At 37.4% G+C, this 16,632-nt stretch overlaps 1 protein-coding gene across 1 annotated transcript in view; it reads left to right on the forward strand.

The window, feature by feature from the left end:
* Positions 1–3,056: 3,056 nt before the first annotated feature.
* Positions 3,057–16,632, forward strand: part of DNAH12 (dynein axonemal heavy chain 12) — a 172,584-nt gene continuing 159,008 nt past the window's right edge. The window contains exons 1-3 of the mRNA XM_061129188.1: positions 3,057–3,226; positions 11,827–11,908; positions 12,094–12,120. Of these exons, the coding sequence (XP_060985171.1) occupies positions 3,057–3,226; positions 11,827–11,908; positions 12,094–12,120 (279 nt within the window). The remainder of the gene's footprint in view (positions 3,227–11,826; positions 11,909–12,093; positions 12,121–16,632) is intronic.

Consider the following 16,632-nt stretch of genomic DNA (forward strand, 5'->3'; position numbering starts at 1 on the left):
AATTCTGGAGTGGGTTGCCATTTCCTCCTCCAGGTAATGGAAGACTATTCAGCGATAAAAAGGAGTGAATTTCTGTCACATACTACATATGGATGAACCTCAAGCACATCATTAAGTGAAAAAAGCCAGACACAAAAAAACACATAAGATTCCATATATATGAAATTTTTCAGAAATTGTAAACCAATAGAAACCAAAAGCAAATCAGTGGTTGCCTAAGACTGGAGGTGGGAGTGAGGATTGACTGCATATGAGCTGAAGGGAACTTTTTGCAGTGATAGAAATGTTCTAGAACTGGATCCTGTTAATGGTTTCACAACTATAAATACACTAAAAATATCCATTGAATTATATACTTTAAAGTGGTGAATTTTATAGTATTTAAATTATACCTATAAGAAGCTGTTTGAAAAAAGATATGCATTGTATTAGTCAAGATTTAATGAGGGAGGCAGAACAAGTAGATTATATATATGCCTTATACATATCCAGTATTTGTATGTTTATATATGTGGTTTATTACAGGAAACTAACTGGCTTATGCAACTTTGGGGGCTAGTGAAGCAAGTCCAAGATCTGTAGGGATAGGCTGTCAGGAAGAGGAGAGCCAGAGAGGGGAGAGTGATTGTAGACCAAGCTGCTGTTTGGAGTCTAACTCAGGGCATGTCTAAAAGTTTTTAAAAGAACTTCCACTGATTGAGTGAGGCCCTCATAATCTCCCTCGTGTAACGTCAGGGACTTGAATCACATCTGGAAAATCTCTGCATCACAGCAGTAGATTAGTGTTTGAATAACTGGACGAAGGTGTGTGCAGAATATAAAAAGCTACTGTCCTCCTTTCAGTCCTTGTAGTTTACCCTAACCAGATGACATGTCAAAAAACCATCACAGAGGGGACTTCCCTGATGGTCTAGTGGCTAAGATTCTGTGCTCCCAATGCAGAGGGAGTGGGTTTGATCCCTGGTCAGAGAACTGGATCCTGCATGCTGCAGCTAAAAATCCTGCATGCCCCAACTAAAACCCTGAGCAGCAAAATAAATAAGAATAATAATAAAACCAATACTGATAAAAAAAAGAAGTCTTTCCCAACTGAAAAACCACATGAAATTAACCAAGTTTTTGTTAAAAAAAAATACATATATCATATGATAGTGCTTGTATGTGGAATCTGAAAGATGATACAAATGAACTTAACAAAATAGAAATAGACTCACACATACAGAAAACAAGCTTACACTTACCAAAAGGTAAAGGGGTAGGATGGATTAGGAGTTTGATTAAAATATACACATTTACTATATATAAAATAGACAATCAACAAGGACCTATTGTATAGCACAGGAAACTGTACTCATTATCTTTTAATAACCCATAATGGAAAAATATTTAAAAAAATATATTCAGATATATAACTGAATCAGTTTGCTGTACACTTGAAACTAACACAACATTGTAAATCAACTATATTTCATTATAAAATTTTTAAAAAGACTGTGACAAGAAAAACCCAAGTGTTTTGTTTTCTACAAAAAGATAGGCTGCTTTTACAAGGTCTGAGGAATTTCAATTTGTTCATTCACTGACTCAAATGATGCTTTTTAGAGGAACTATTGTGTGCCAGTATAGGCTGTACTCTCATTTAAAAAATGAAATTCTTTACATGCTCACTGGCACATAGAAGATGCTCAAATATTTATTGAATGACTATGCCATCAATACACCACTATATTTTATTCATCTACCGATTTTATTTATCCTCGTGGTATTTGTGTAGGCTATCATCACTTAGATGGAATATCCATTGTGCAGTCTCAAATAGCAACGTTTCACGTTTCTGTCTGCACGCATATTCAAATAATGTGCACACTTTTTCTGCCAAGAATTTCCTGAAGGAAAAGTGCGGTCTTAGCAAATAGAGAAAGAAGATAAATTAAATTCTTGATTAGTTATAATATTTACAGGGAAGTCGCTATGGGACACTTGAAGACTTGCTCCTCCTTGACAGTGAGTGTTTTACATAAATCTGTTTTCCAGCAATTCCACCGCCCCTTCCAAGGGAAGGCAGTTAAGTAAAAAATCTCATTCACCCACCCTCCATTTACTCGAGTAATGAATTATTGTTATGATAATCCTAATCTGTCGCAGCTCAGCAACTGCCTCTCCAGGCAACATTTACCCTTCTATCCAGTTGCGACCGCGACGGTTTCCATGGCGACAACTTTGTTTCTACGCGGCGACTGCCCAGCTCGGCAGGAGCCTGTGGGGTTCCGGACGTTTCACCCATCGTTTTCTTTTTTCCTTTCACCATTGGAGAAATTCTCTGAACGTTTCCCTCTTACCCGAACAGCCGGAAGAAGTGAAAGCAATCAGACAGGTACTTTCTTGTCCTCAACTTTTCTCTTCACCCTCCTCCCAGGGCAGGAGATTTTGAATTGGATACCCGCCCAAATCGTCTCTTTTTCAAGGCAGGATTCCCCGAGTTTTGTGGGCATCCTCGGCAAATGCAGTTGCTATCACAGTTCATTGTTCAGCACTTATATGACATTTCCGATTTCTTAGGCATTTAGTATGCCTATATTTTGCTTGATCATAGTGTTGCTTTCTAGGAAGGAGGAAAAGCTAAGATAAAATACTGATGTTTAAAAATATTAACGATGTAAAGTGTCAGCTTTTGGGGGAAAGGGATTATACCTCGACTGCTGGATTTTGTTGCTGTGATTTGCATTTTAGGGAAAATTTGAACTCAAAATTTCAGAACTGTAAGGGTATTTAGAGAGCATCTAATCCAGTTCCCTAATTTCATCCATGAGGAAGCCCTCACTCACAGCAAGTGAAAGCTTCATTTCTTTACAGCAGGGAATGGTAGGACTCTAACAGGAATCTCTACCCATTTATCTCAACTGCCATTCTTGGGAGGAAGATATAAAGAGACCTAGAACTTTTGAGAGTGATATGTAAGATATGTAATAAATAGATCGAGACTAGCTTTTACAATAATGGCTTTATGGACTTTTTCTCTTCACAGTACAGAGTATTTTAATCTTTAGGGGACCAAGATGTCAGATCCAAAGAAAGCTGCCATTGCAGCAGAAAAAGAGGCTCTGAACTTGAAGTTACCTCCCATTGTTCGTCCCTCTGAAGACATAGGTGTTGACACACCAGCACAAAGTAAGTTGCTGAGTTACAGAAGATCCAAGGAGCAGCAGAAGACAATTAATCAGTTAGTGTAAGTAGCATATTAGTAAATAATCCTTATTTGGAATTTGAGTGAAATAATCAGTGTTTGCACACTCATAAAACGTCTTAACTATTTAGGTTGTTCATGAGCAAAATACCATTATCAAATTCAATTAGGAAAACAATTGAAAAAGTAATAGTAATGAGCATGAATGTTGTACAGTGCTTACAGTGTTTATTCTAAGCATTGTTTTTATTGTTTTACTTATACTTCTCACAACAGCCCTATAAGACGGGTACTGTTGTTACCGCTATTTGTAGATGAGTGAACCGAGGTGCAGAGAAGTAACTTGCCCGAAGGCCTCACAACTTGGGTTTGGACCCAGACAGTCTAGTCCTAGAGTTCACATACTTTTTTTTTTTTTTTTTTTATGTCATTTCTGGACGTATCACTGGGACCAAATGAAAAGGGCAGAGTGGCTGTCGCCCGTGCAGGTGACACGTGTCTGGTAGTGGTGTGGTACCCAGAACTTAGTGCACAGAGCCTAGAACTTCCTCCCCTGGTGCCCTGGGGCTGCGGGCAGAGCAGGGGGTGCTCTTGCTTATGGGATCTACCCAGGGAGGGGTGGGAACACTCAGAAGCGTGATCCCTGCTGCTGCTGAGTCGCTTCAGTCCTGTCCGACTCTTTTGTGACCCCATGGACTACATTCCGCCAGGCTCCTCTGTCCATGGGATTCTCTAGGCAAGAATACTGGAGTGGGTTGCCATTTCCTTCTCCAAGAGTTCACATACTTTGAACACCACACTATTCCTCCTCATGATATATGATAATCATACTGGTCCCTGAAAGTAAAAACAAGTAACTGGGCCTCTACAAATAGCATTGCCCTTGAGCAAACACTTAGTAAAAAATGTTGAAACTACTTGTACTTAACATTTTTTTCTATACAGAAGAAAATAGAGTCTAAAATCCTGCCCTTTCCCCTCCAATTTAGTGGAAATTAAAACTAGTTTAGGGATTTCTCTGGTCTTCCAGTGGTTGAGAATTCGCCTGCCAATGCAGAGGACATGGGTTTGATCCCTAGTCTGGGAAGATTTCACATGTTGCCGGGCAACTAGGCCTGTGTGCCACAAGTACTAAGCCCACTCACCAAAACTAGTGAAGCCCACGAGCTCTTCTCTTTAACAAGAGAAGCCACCACAATGAGAAGCTCATGTACCACAACTAGAGAAAACTTGGGCATGGCAACGAAGACCCAGCGCAGCCAAAAAACAAACTAACAAAAAACACATCTAATGTAGGCACCAGCTACCAAAGGCTGTGATAAGGATGGTTCAGCCAATTCAGCGTTTACTGAGAATTCCCTAGGTACCTGACTCTGCTGGGCTCTGGGAATAAATAAAAAGAAAAAGTCGTTGAACTCACCTGTCACATTTGAGCTTAACACTGAACTATAAAACAGGGAATTTCTCTCTGGTGGATTTCTGCTTATCCTTCTGAGTTCTCTTTCCCTTTTTGGTCTGACTCCTTTATATATATTTTCACAACTGACTACGTTTTTTCTCTCTGTTATTGTTATGATCATTTTGTTGCTAGTTAAAATAAGTTAGGGGCTTCCCTGACGGCTTAACAGATAAAGAATCCGCCTGCAGCACAGAAGACACAGAAGGCTCAAGTTTGATCCCTGGGTCTGGAAGATCCCCTGGAGGAGGGCATGGCAACTCACTCCAGTATTCTTGCCAGGAAAATCCCATGGACGGAGGAGCCTGGTGGGTTACAGTCCATGGTGCAAGAGTGGGCTACAGCCGATGGTACTAGAGTTGAACACAACTTAGCAACCAAACCACCACTGCCGTTAGTCATATAACTTCTTTAGAATTACATTTTTATTAGTCAGTCAACCTTCTAGTCATATTTAAATCCAAATGTGTAAGGTATATTAATGGTAGTATAGATTTGTTAGATACCTTTTACCCCTTTCATTTCTAAGACCCTGATCAATGTTTCAGTAGACTTAGACTAGAGAAAAAAGGAGTTCCTTAGGAGTTACATGTTGTTCTTGCTCCAGAACCTTTCATAATCTCGAGAGTGTCATATTGAACCACTTGAAGTTCCATGAATAATATTATATATTTTACATTTAGTGAAAAAAGAATTTCACAGGTGCTTCCTCACATTTTATTCACTGGAGATTATTTTTCTGCCTGAATACTTATACTGTTTATTCAAGGCTTAGGTTTTGAATTACCTTCTCTGGAAATCCTTCTCCTAATCCTTTTTGTGCAGCTTTAACCCTTTCTATAATACATATTTCTCTTACATATGTTTAACAGATATTAAGTATTTACTGTTTCACAGACACTGTTCTTGTTACTAGAAAGGCCATCGAGAACACAACATAAAGGACTGTGGTCTTTTCAGAAGCTTATATTCTGGTGGGAGGAGGCAGATAGTAAACACAATAAAAGCAAAAAATAGAAAGATTATATTAACCCTTTAGATGGTGATAGATACTGTGAAGAAATAAAACAGTGGGATAGAGAAGGTGTTTCTAGGAACATTGCAGGTAACTCCTGTGGGCATGATATTTAGAGATTTAAAGAGTAAGAAGCTTGTCATTTAAATAAACATGGGAACACCACTCCAGCAAAGGGGATAGCAAGCATGAAAGCCCTGAAATGGGAATGATTTCAGTGTGTTTTAAGAACTGACAGATTGTCAGTGGCACTAGAGTATCAGGGACCTGGGGAGGAGTAGAAATCAGGTGAGATCTGTGGATAGAGTTCCAGGAATAAAATGGGATATACGGAGTCCTGGGCAGAACTGGGCCCCCTGCTGGGAGCAGGTCCTGGGAACACTTGACTGAGCAAAGATAGAAAATTATTTTGTAGCTTTCCAGATTTCCCAGGGATGAGCCACTTCTTCCTTGGCCACCGCCTCCCTCTTGATTCAGACCAACCTTTCTCTTCTTTACCACACATAGTCTCTCACACAGTCCTTTGAAATAATCCAGTTTTATTTATCTGCTTTTGATTGTTAACACAAAAAGGAAAAACAGGGAGTGAAAAGGCTCCTTCTTGTATTCTTCTCAGCTCTTTTTTATTGATTATTTATAGCAGAAGGAGAAAACATACTCCAGAAAATTATTGCTATATTAAAGAGTGGTATTTATATATAAAGAGCTCAAGGAAGTTAGACATATTTATGTTGAGATTGTTACAGTGCAAGGTAGCTAGTGCCAACTGGCATATCAAAGGATAAGGCAAATTCCCTGGAAGTATTGATTACTGAGAGCAAGGCTGCTCAGGGAGATAGTGACAGATAAAGGTAAGTCTGGCCTGAGCCTTGACAATTAACAAAGAAAATAGGAAGAAGGGTATTCCAAGTATGTTTTCTACTCCATGTGAGAAAGCCTTTGGAATTTAATTTAGTCAGGCTTCATAAGACTCAACAGGGAAATGAAGCTACTCAAGAAATCTAATTCAGTTTTACACTGTTTTAATAAATGAAGAATGTCTAGAATGTGGAAAAGAAAAATTTTCACTCTGCACTGGTCAAGCAACATCTTGAATTCTTGGCTTATATTTTAAGAGGGACATTGATAAACCATTATAGCTACTGAGGAGAGTGAGAAGTCTTGAAACTGCCTAATTTGAAGGGAACTGACTTGTTTAGTGGGGAAGAGTATAGACTCTGGCATTAGACAGGCCTGAATTCATATCCCATCTCCGCAGCTTATTAGCAATGTAAATTTGGCAAGTCAGTAACTTTACTTATCTTATTCCTCCTATCTGTAAGATGGGAATATAGTGGTTGTCTTGTAGGGTTTCTTTGAGAGTTAAATGAGATCCACTCTTATAAAGATCTTAAGTCAGGGCCTGTTGTTGTTCAGTCGCTAGGTTGTGTCCGACTTTTTTGCGGCCCCACGGACTGCAGCATGCCAGGCTTCCCTGTCCTTCACTGCCTCCAAGTTTGCTCAAATTCATGAGTTGGTGATGCTATCTAACCATCTCATCCTGTGCCACCCTCTTCTTTTGCCTTCAATCTTTCCCAGCATCAGAGTCTTTTCCAGTGAGTCGGCTCTTCACATCAGGTGACCAAAGTATTGGAGCTTCAGCTTCAGCATCAGCCCTTCCAATGAATAATCAGGGTTGATTGCATTTAGGTTTGACTGGTTTGATCTCCTTTCTGTCCTAGGAACTCTCAGGAGACTTCTCCAGCACCAAAATTTGAAAGCATCAATTCTTCAGCACACAGACTTCTTTATGGTCCAACTGTCACATCCGTACATGACAACTGGAAAAACCATAGCTTTGACTATACAGACCTCTGTCAGCAAAGTGATGCCTCTGCTTTAATATGCTGTCTAGGTTTGTCATAGCTCTTTTTCCAAGGAGCAAGCGTCTTTTAATTTCATGGCTGCAGTCACTGTCAGTGATTTTGGAGCCCAAGAAAATGAAATCTGTCACTGTTTCTACTTTTTCCCCATCTATTTGCCATGAAGTGATGGGACTGGATGCCGTGATATTAGTTTTCTTAATCCATCTTTTTCACTCACCTCTTTCACCCTCATCACGACGCTCTTTAGTTCCTCTTCACTTTCTGCCATGAGAGTAGTACCATCTGCGTATCTGAGGTTGTTGACATTTCCTCAGAAATCTTGGTTCCAGCTTGTGATTTATCCAACCTGGCATTTCACATGATATACTCTGTATATAAGTTAAATAATCAGGGTGACGATATACAGCCTTGATGTACTCCTTTCCCAGCTTTGAACCAGTCCTTTGTTCCATGTCTGGTTTTAACTGTTGCTTCTTGATCTGTATACAGGTTTCTCAGGAGGCAGGTATGGTGGTCTGGTATTCCCATCTCTTTAAGAATTTTCCATAGTTAGTGGTGATCCACACAGTTAAAGGCTTTAGCACAGTCAATGAAGCCAATGCCTAGGATGTGATAAACTCATCATAAATGGTAACTTATTGACAGGAATGGTCAAAGGAACTGAATAGGTGTCACTAAGTTTTGGAGGGGTAATATAGAAGAGGAATGTGGGTTTTTTTTTTTGTATATATAGCTCCAGAGTACAGAAGTTAAAAGCATACAGCTAAATACAAGAAATTTGTTTCTAAGAATATGGCAATAAGTTGGGCTACCTTAGAAAATGATGACTATCATCTCCCTTCAATCATCCTGGGGTACAGTTTGATATTTTTGAGAGTATTCACACAGCAAATAAGGTACTGAACTAGACATGTGGAATCTTTCCCAAATCCACTATTCTGATCATCCATTCAACAGGTATTTATTGACCTTGATGGACACTAAGTGGTGTGGATAGAGCCATGAACAGAAAAGATATTTGTCTATGGCATTTACTAGTTTTGGCTTATGTGGTTCTGGTGGTCATCCTTTGCTTCAATTTCTGGTTCTCCTTTTGCCTCTGACCATGACTGCGTTGCCATCTTGACTTGTTCTTCATCATTCCTGTCATGCTTGACATCCCCCAGTCTTCTTACTTGGGTCTCTTTTCTTTTCCTCATATACTTTCTGCTTTGGCCCTCTCTTCTAGTGTATTTAGCCTTTATAAACTGGTAGATTTGTCTTCCTAAATATGTTCCGATGCTTTAAAAAAAAAATCTCAGTAACTCCCCATTGCCTACTAAATTAAAAAGCTTGCTATTTGATACTCTTAGCTCGATATTCCAATCCACTTCTGCAAACTTATCTCCATCTGTTCCATAACTTCTGGGCAGATTGGACAACTCCTTATTCTCAGCTTTTGCCTTTGATTGATGCCTTGTCTCCCTGTTTCTTAGGGTCTTTGTCTGCTCAGATCTACCTGCCCAAGAAAACTGCATCACCTATGATCCTCTTCTTCATTTCAAGCTTATAGCAAATGCTAACTGGTTCACATAACCCTCATAGATGCCTTCTGGTAGAATGAACTTGTCCCTCCTCTGAACCATCAGTGTCTCATACCTCCCCCCCGCTCATACTTTTTATATGGTGTCCTGATTTTATCCTCCCACCCTTTCAGCTTGTAAATTTCTTGAAATTTCTCACTGCAATATTTTAATAAGGCCTAGTAGGATATCTTGCATATATAAACATTCAGTAAGTATCTGTTTGGTGACAGATGAATGGATTATATGATAATATAATTTCATTTAAAGAAGTTATATTTTATGAATAATAAATTATTACATTCAAAACTATTTATTGAGCACCTATTATGTGCCAGGGATCAAGACCATCTTCAAGAAAAAGAAATGCAAAAAGGCAAAATGGTTGTCTGAGAGGCCTTACAAATAGCTGTGAAAAGAAGAGAAGCAAAAGGCAAAGGAGAAAAGGAAAGATATACCCATTTGAATGCAGAGTTCCAAAGAATAGCAAGGAGAGATAAGAAAGCCTTCCTCAGTGATCAGTGCAAAGAAATAGAGGAAAACAATAGAATGGGAAAGACGAGAGCTCTCTTCAAGAAAATTAAAAATACAAAGGGAATGTTCCATGCAAAGATGGGCACAATGAAGGACAGAAATGGTAGGGACCTAACAGAAGCAGAAGATATTAAGAAGAGGTGGTAAGAATACACAAAAGATCTATACAAAAAAGATCTTCATGACCCAGATAATCACGATGGTATGATCACTCACTTAGAACAAGACATCCTGGAATGTGAAGTCAAGTAGGCCTTAGGAAGCATCACTCCAAACAAAGCTAGTGGAGGTGATGGAATTCCAGTTGAGCTATTTCAAATCCTAAAAGATGATGTTGTGAAAGTGTTACACTCAATATGCCAGCAAATTTGGAAAACTCAGCAGTGGCCACCGGACTGGAAAAAGTCAGTTTTCATTCCAAACCCAAAGAAAGGCAATGCCAGAGAATGTTCAAACTACTGCACAATTGCACTCACCTCACATGCTAGCAAAGTATTGCTCAAAATTCTCCAAGCCAGGCTTCAGCAGTTCATGAACCGTGAACTTCCAGATATTCAAGCTGGATTTAGAAAAGGCAGAGGAATCAGAGATCAAATTGCCGACATCCATTGAATCATTGAAAAAGCAAGAGAGTTCCAGAAAAACATCTACTTCTGTTTTGTTGACTCTGCCAAAGCCTTTGACTGTGTGGATCACAATAAACTGTGGAAAATTCTTCAAGAGATGGGAATACCAGACCTGCCTCCTGAGGAATCTGTATGCAGGTCAGGAAGCAACAGTTAGAACTGGACATGAAGCAACAGACTAGTTCCAAATAGGGAAAGGAGTACGTCAAGGCTGTATATTGTCACCCTGCATATTTAACTTACATGCAGAGTATATCACGCAAAAAGCCAGGCTGGATGAAGCACAAACTGGAATCAAGATTGCCAGGAGAAATATCAATAACCTCAGATATGCAGATGACACCACCCTCATGGCAGAAAGCAAGGAAGAACTCAAGAGCCTCTTGATGAAAGTGAAAGGGGAGAGTGAAAAAGTTGGCTTAAAGTTCAACATTCAGAAAACTAAGATCATGGCATCTGGTTCCATCACTTCATGGCAAATAGATGGGGAAATAGCTACAGACTATTTTTGGGGGCTCCCAAATCACTGCAGATGGTGAGACCACAGCCATGAAATTAAAAGATGCTTGTTCCTTGGAAGAAAAGTTATGACCAACCTAGACAGCATATTAAAAAGCAGAGACATTACTTTGCGAACAAAGGTCTGTCTAGTCAATGCTCTAGTTTTTCCAGTAATCATCTATGGATGTGAGATTGGATTATAAAGAAAGCTGAGCACCGAAGAATTGATGCTTTTGAACTGTAGTGTTAGAGAAGACTCTTGAGAGTCCCTTGGACTGCAAGGAGATCCAACCAGTCAAATCTAAAGGAAATTAGTCCTGAATATTCATTGGAAGGACTGATGCTGAAGCTGAAACTCCAATATTTTGACCACCTGATGCGAAGAACTGACTCATTTGAAAAGACCCTGATGCTGGGAAAGATTGAAGGCAGGAGGAGAAGGGGATGACAGAGGATGAGATGGTTGGAAGGCATCACCGATTCAATGGACATGAGTTTGAGTAAACTCCAGGAGTTGGTGATGGGACAGGGAGGCCTGACGTGCTGCATTCCATGGGATCGCAGAGAGTCGGACATGACTGAGCGACTGAACTGACTGATTATGTGCAGATACTATTCTGGGTATTGAGGTTAAGGGAATGTATAGTACACATAATAATAAAACATAATACGTCAAATGGTGCTAAGTAGTACAAAGCAGGGAAAGTGAGGATAAAAGGGATGGATAGTGAAGGATGTGCTACTTAGTATAAAGGGTAAGGGAAATCTCTGACAGGGTGACGTTTGAATAGAGATAATACATATAAGGGCCCATATCAGATTAACTTAAAAATTGTGATGTTATAATTGAAAATTATGGGCTATTATTTATAGTCTCCTTTTACATTACACATGAATAATATGAAAATTAACGACTCATTGATAATGGTAATTAAGATTTATTTCTTATAGAAAATTAAGTCAGATAAAGAACTCTTGAATATCTCTCAAGTATAATTGAAAAAATATTCAAATAATAATGTTTTAATATATCTTAATGTTATATTCAAGAGAGTCATACATTTTTCTAACTGTAAATTTCAGAATTGAAGGAGCCAAAAGGAATTTAGACAGAACACTGGGTAAAAGAACATCTCCATCACCAGAGCCAGATTATCCTCCAACTGTAGGTTTATATTTTCTCTTTAAAAACTATAATGATATACTATTTTAACTATTGTTTTAAGTCAATCTCAATATAACTAGTGTTTTTAAAGAATAATGTGTATATTTAAAACTGTATTAAAAATAGTAAAATTACTTTAAAAACTTTCTTGATTTAATTATATCTTATTTGTTTGCTTTTGACAGATGACCAGTGAAATTAAAAAGAAAGGAGTGAGTTGAATTTTTTATATTTCTTGTTTTGAAAATGTTCAAGCTGTTACAAAGTAGTTCCTTCTAAGACCACCTGCTATATTCCATCCTAGAGAAGAAATTTAGAAGCAGATTATTTCCTCTGCCTAAGGGAACAAGCATGTCATGATGACAGTGCAGGTTTTACAAGTTACATTCCTGTCGCCATTCATTATTTGAGGATTAATTGTAAATATTTTTTTTGTTCTTATCCCAAAGAAAAAAATATTCAAAGTGGTAGTCATAAAGGAAATGCATTTCCATTTTTATCGTGCTGATACTGATGTAAGGATGTCTGCTTATTTAGAATCTGTTGTGTGCTACACATGCTAGATGATAGAAATTAAAAAAAAAGACACTGACTGCATGGGTGACAAAGTGGAACCGTGATGTGCTTGTTGGAAAGGTGATAACATGTAAAACTTATTTAGCAGTAAAGGATGTGGAAAGTTATGGAGCTGGTTACACAAAAGAGGAATATATGAAGCATATTCCCAAATGGGGCTGCAGGCTTTCTAAATCCCTCAATTTCCCTCTCGGGATAGAGGACTAAGTGTACCTTTCTACCGACTGCATATCTTTGGAAGAACCTCATTTTAGCTATTCCAAGTTTTTCTGTCTTTTAAAGTTTTCTTCTCCTCCCTCTGCCTCCCAGCTTTTCTAGAGACTTTGGCTGTGGATCTGTCCCTTTATTAGGTTTAAGAACCCTAGTAAAAACAACCCCAAAACATTTATAAATATTTAATGTGAGGCTGGGTGAATGGCAAGTTATTTTTGGGTGTATGTGTTTAGCATCCTCATTTTTTCCTCTACAGTTTTTGCCTTTACTGACTTACAATCCAAAGTAGGTAGCTGGGTATAAAATAATCATTCACGCTTAATGCCACTGCTCTTGGCAATCTGGCTTCTAGGAACTTCACCACTTCATCACTGATTTCACTAATGACCACTAGTTGCCAAACGAAAGGATGTTTTTCCAATATTTCTCTCCCTAGACCTCCAGGTAACTTGTTAAAACCTTTTATTTTTACATAATTGAATACCTGTTATCAGTGTAACAGAATAATGACTCAGAAATATACACACACAGCTATAAACAGTTGTTTCTGACAGAAGTGCAAAAAATCAGTTCAATGGAAAAAGGATAATCTTTTCAACAAATGGAGTGGAGCAATTGGACACTCATTAAAAAAACAATAAGAGAAATAAACAACAAAAACCTTCAAACCTCAGCCTAAACTTTGCACCTTGAACAAAAATTAACTAAAAATTGATCATAGATTTAAATGTAAAACAAAACTATTAAGAAAACTTTTAGAAGAATATCTAGGAGTAGGCAAAGAATTCTTAGACATAACATTAAAAGCACAATTCATATTAAGGATCTAAATGTAAAACTGGAAACCATAAAACTCCTAGAAGATAATATAGGCAGAACACTCATTAATATAAATAACATCACTATTTTTTAGGATCTGTCTCTTAAGGCAAAGAAAGCAAAAGCAAAAATAAACAAATAGGTCCTAATTAAACTTAAAAACTTTTACACAGCAAAACCATCAACAAAATGAAATATTCCTACTGAATGGGAGAAAATATTTGCAAATTATATGACTGATAATGTATATAAACAGCTCATACAACTCGATATAAAAAAAACAAACAGCCTGGGACTTCCCTGTTGGTCCAGTGGTTAAGAATCTGCTTTCCAATGCAGGGAACATGAGTTCAATCCCTGGGCCAAGAACTAAGTCCCACATGCAGTGGGGCAACTAAGCCCCCATGCCACAGCTAAGACCTGATGCCACCAAATAAATAAATATTTTAAAAAACCTGATTAAAAAATGGGCAGAAGACCTGAATAGACGTTTTTTTCCGAAGAAGACATACATATGGCCAGTAGGCACATGAAAACATGCTCAACATTTGTTCATCATTCACTCATCAGAGAAATATAAATGAAAACCACAATGAGATATCACGTCATACCTGTCAGAATGGCTGTCATTAAAAAGACCACAGCCAACCAGTGTTGGTGAGGATGTAGAGAAAAGGGAACATTTGTACACTGCTGGTGGGAACATAAATTGGTGTGGCCACTATGGGAAACTGTGACGGTTCTTCAAAAAACTAAAAATAGAACTACCATATGACCCAGCAATTCCATTTCTGAGTATATAGCTAGAGAAAACAAAAACACTAAGTCAAAAAGATAAATGCACTCTAATGTTCACAATAGTATTATTTATGATAGCCATGTAAAAGAATGAATAATTTCCTTTTACAACACCAAGTGAAATAAGTCAAGCAGAGAAAGATAAATATTGTAGTTTTCACTTACATGTGCAATCTAAAGAAATAAAACAAATGAAGGAACATAACAAAGCAGAAACAGACTCACAGATATAGAGAACAAACTAGTGGTTGCCAGTGGGGAAAGGAAAGGAAGGAGGAGCAAGATAGGGGTAGAAAAGAGGGGTAGATAAGATAAGAGGTACAAAGTACTGTGTATAAAAAAGCTATAAGGATACATTGTACAACACAGGGAATGTTGCTAATATTTTATTAAAAACTTTAAATGGAGTGTAATCTATAAAAATTTTAATCATTATGTTGTACATCTGAAATTAATATATATTATAAATCAATTGTACCTCAGTTTTAAATAGCACAATGCATGGAAAAACCACTAAATTATATGTCATCATGGAGAAGAAAATGGTAACCCACTCCAGTGTTCTTGCCTGGAGAATTCCATGGACAGATGAGCCTGGTGGGTTACAGTCCGTGGGGTCATGAAGAGTTGGACATGACTTAGTGACTAAAACAACATCAACATCTGTCATCAAAATTAAAAACTATTCTACGTGAAAGACTCTGTTAAGAAGATGAAAAAACATGCTACATACTGCAATAACTTTTTGACAAATCACATATCCAACAAAGGATTTGAATTTAAAATATGTAAGAACTCTCAAAACTCAACAGTATAAAGATAATTCAATTAGAAAATGAGTAAAAGACATGGATAGACATTTTAACCAAAGAGGATATATGGATGGCAAATAAGCACACCAAATGCTCAATATCATTAACTATTAGGGAAATGTAAATTAAAATTATGACAAGTTAATCACTACATACCCATTAGAATGGCTAAAAAAGAAATAGTGAAAATTCTAGCTGACTTTTGACACTGCTCAATATTCGTTTCTTTTAAATGCCCTTATACTTATATTTCTGGTTCTCTAAATATTGTTCTCTGTCATCTTCATGGGTTTCTCTTCCTTGTCTGACTGTGGCTTGCTATTCTTTCCTTGGATCTTCCTGGATGATTCTCTTCTGATTTCAAGTACCTTTCATATTTTGATGACTCCCATAGATTTTGATGCACAAATACCTCAAATTCAACATGTCAGAAAAAATGAACTTATCAGTTTCTTCCGTAAGAAGAAACTTATTCTTATTTGCTCCTATTATGTTAATACACTGCTTATTTTTATTATTTTACTTAGCACATTGTTTTAGATATTCCCTTGATCTTTTTATGCATTACAGTGCTCTGTTTTCTAGTTTTGAGGCTAGGAATTGCTTCTGTTTGAACATCTTTGTGTCTTTAACAACTATATTATTGAGTACCAATAGTGGATACTCAATAAATGCTTGTTGAATTAAAAAATATAAATAATTATATTCAGTTAAATACAACAAGTATTGTGACAGAAGTATGAAGAGACTATAGTGGGGACCTAAAGTAGGAAGTTTTCAAAAGACACTTTGAAGCATGTGGTTTCACTTAGAAAAATCGGTATCTCTTTGCTGAAGGAAGAATGTATATTCCAGTTGTAAGCGTCAAATATACGTGTGTATATATATATATATATATATATATATATATATATAATGGGGTAATTGGTGCTGTTTATTGAGATGGCTGAGACTCAGATCAGAAAACTGAGTTTCTGATCTATTTTCTAATCTGATTAGAAGCTAGGAGATCAAGGGATGTCTTTTGATTATGCTGAATATTTCAGAAAGAACTGAGTTCTAGAGATAAAGATTTAGAACACATCAACATATATAGCTTATATTTATGGTCATGAGACTAGGTGGAATCACCTAGGGAGAGAGGAAAGAGAAAGAGTGAAGAGAAGATCAGGTTCATAACTAGACAGAGTCAGTCTGTTAAGAGATTGGGGACCACCACAAGACCTTTAAGATCAAGCAGTGTATTAGTGGAATAGACATAGAAAATAACCCTCTAGAAAAATTTTTGAGCAAGCAACTAATTGAAAAATAGTTTGTCAATTAGATGAAAAAATGTCCAACCAGGCCATTCCTTAAAAACTTATTATTTTGAAATAATTCAGACTTATAAAAAATTGCACAATGAGTACAAAGTATTCTCCTGTATATTCACTTGTTCTCATAATAGTAATATTCTTGCCTGCAACAATGATTACTATGGTGGTTGCCAGATAGTAGTTTTCTCAC

The sequence above is a fragment of the Dama dama genome, chromosome 24, assembly GCF_033118175.1.
Source record: "Dama dama isolate Ldn47 chromosome 24, ASM3311817v1, whole genome shotgun sequence".
Lineage (NCBI taxonomy): Eukaryota > Metazoa > Chordata > Mammalia > Artiodactyla > Cervidae > Dama > Dama dama.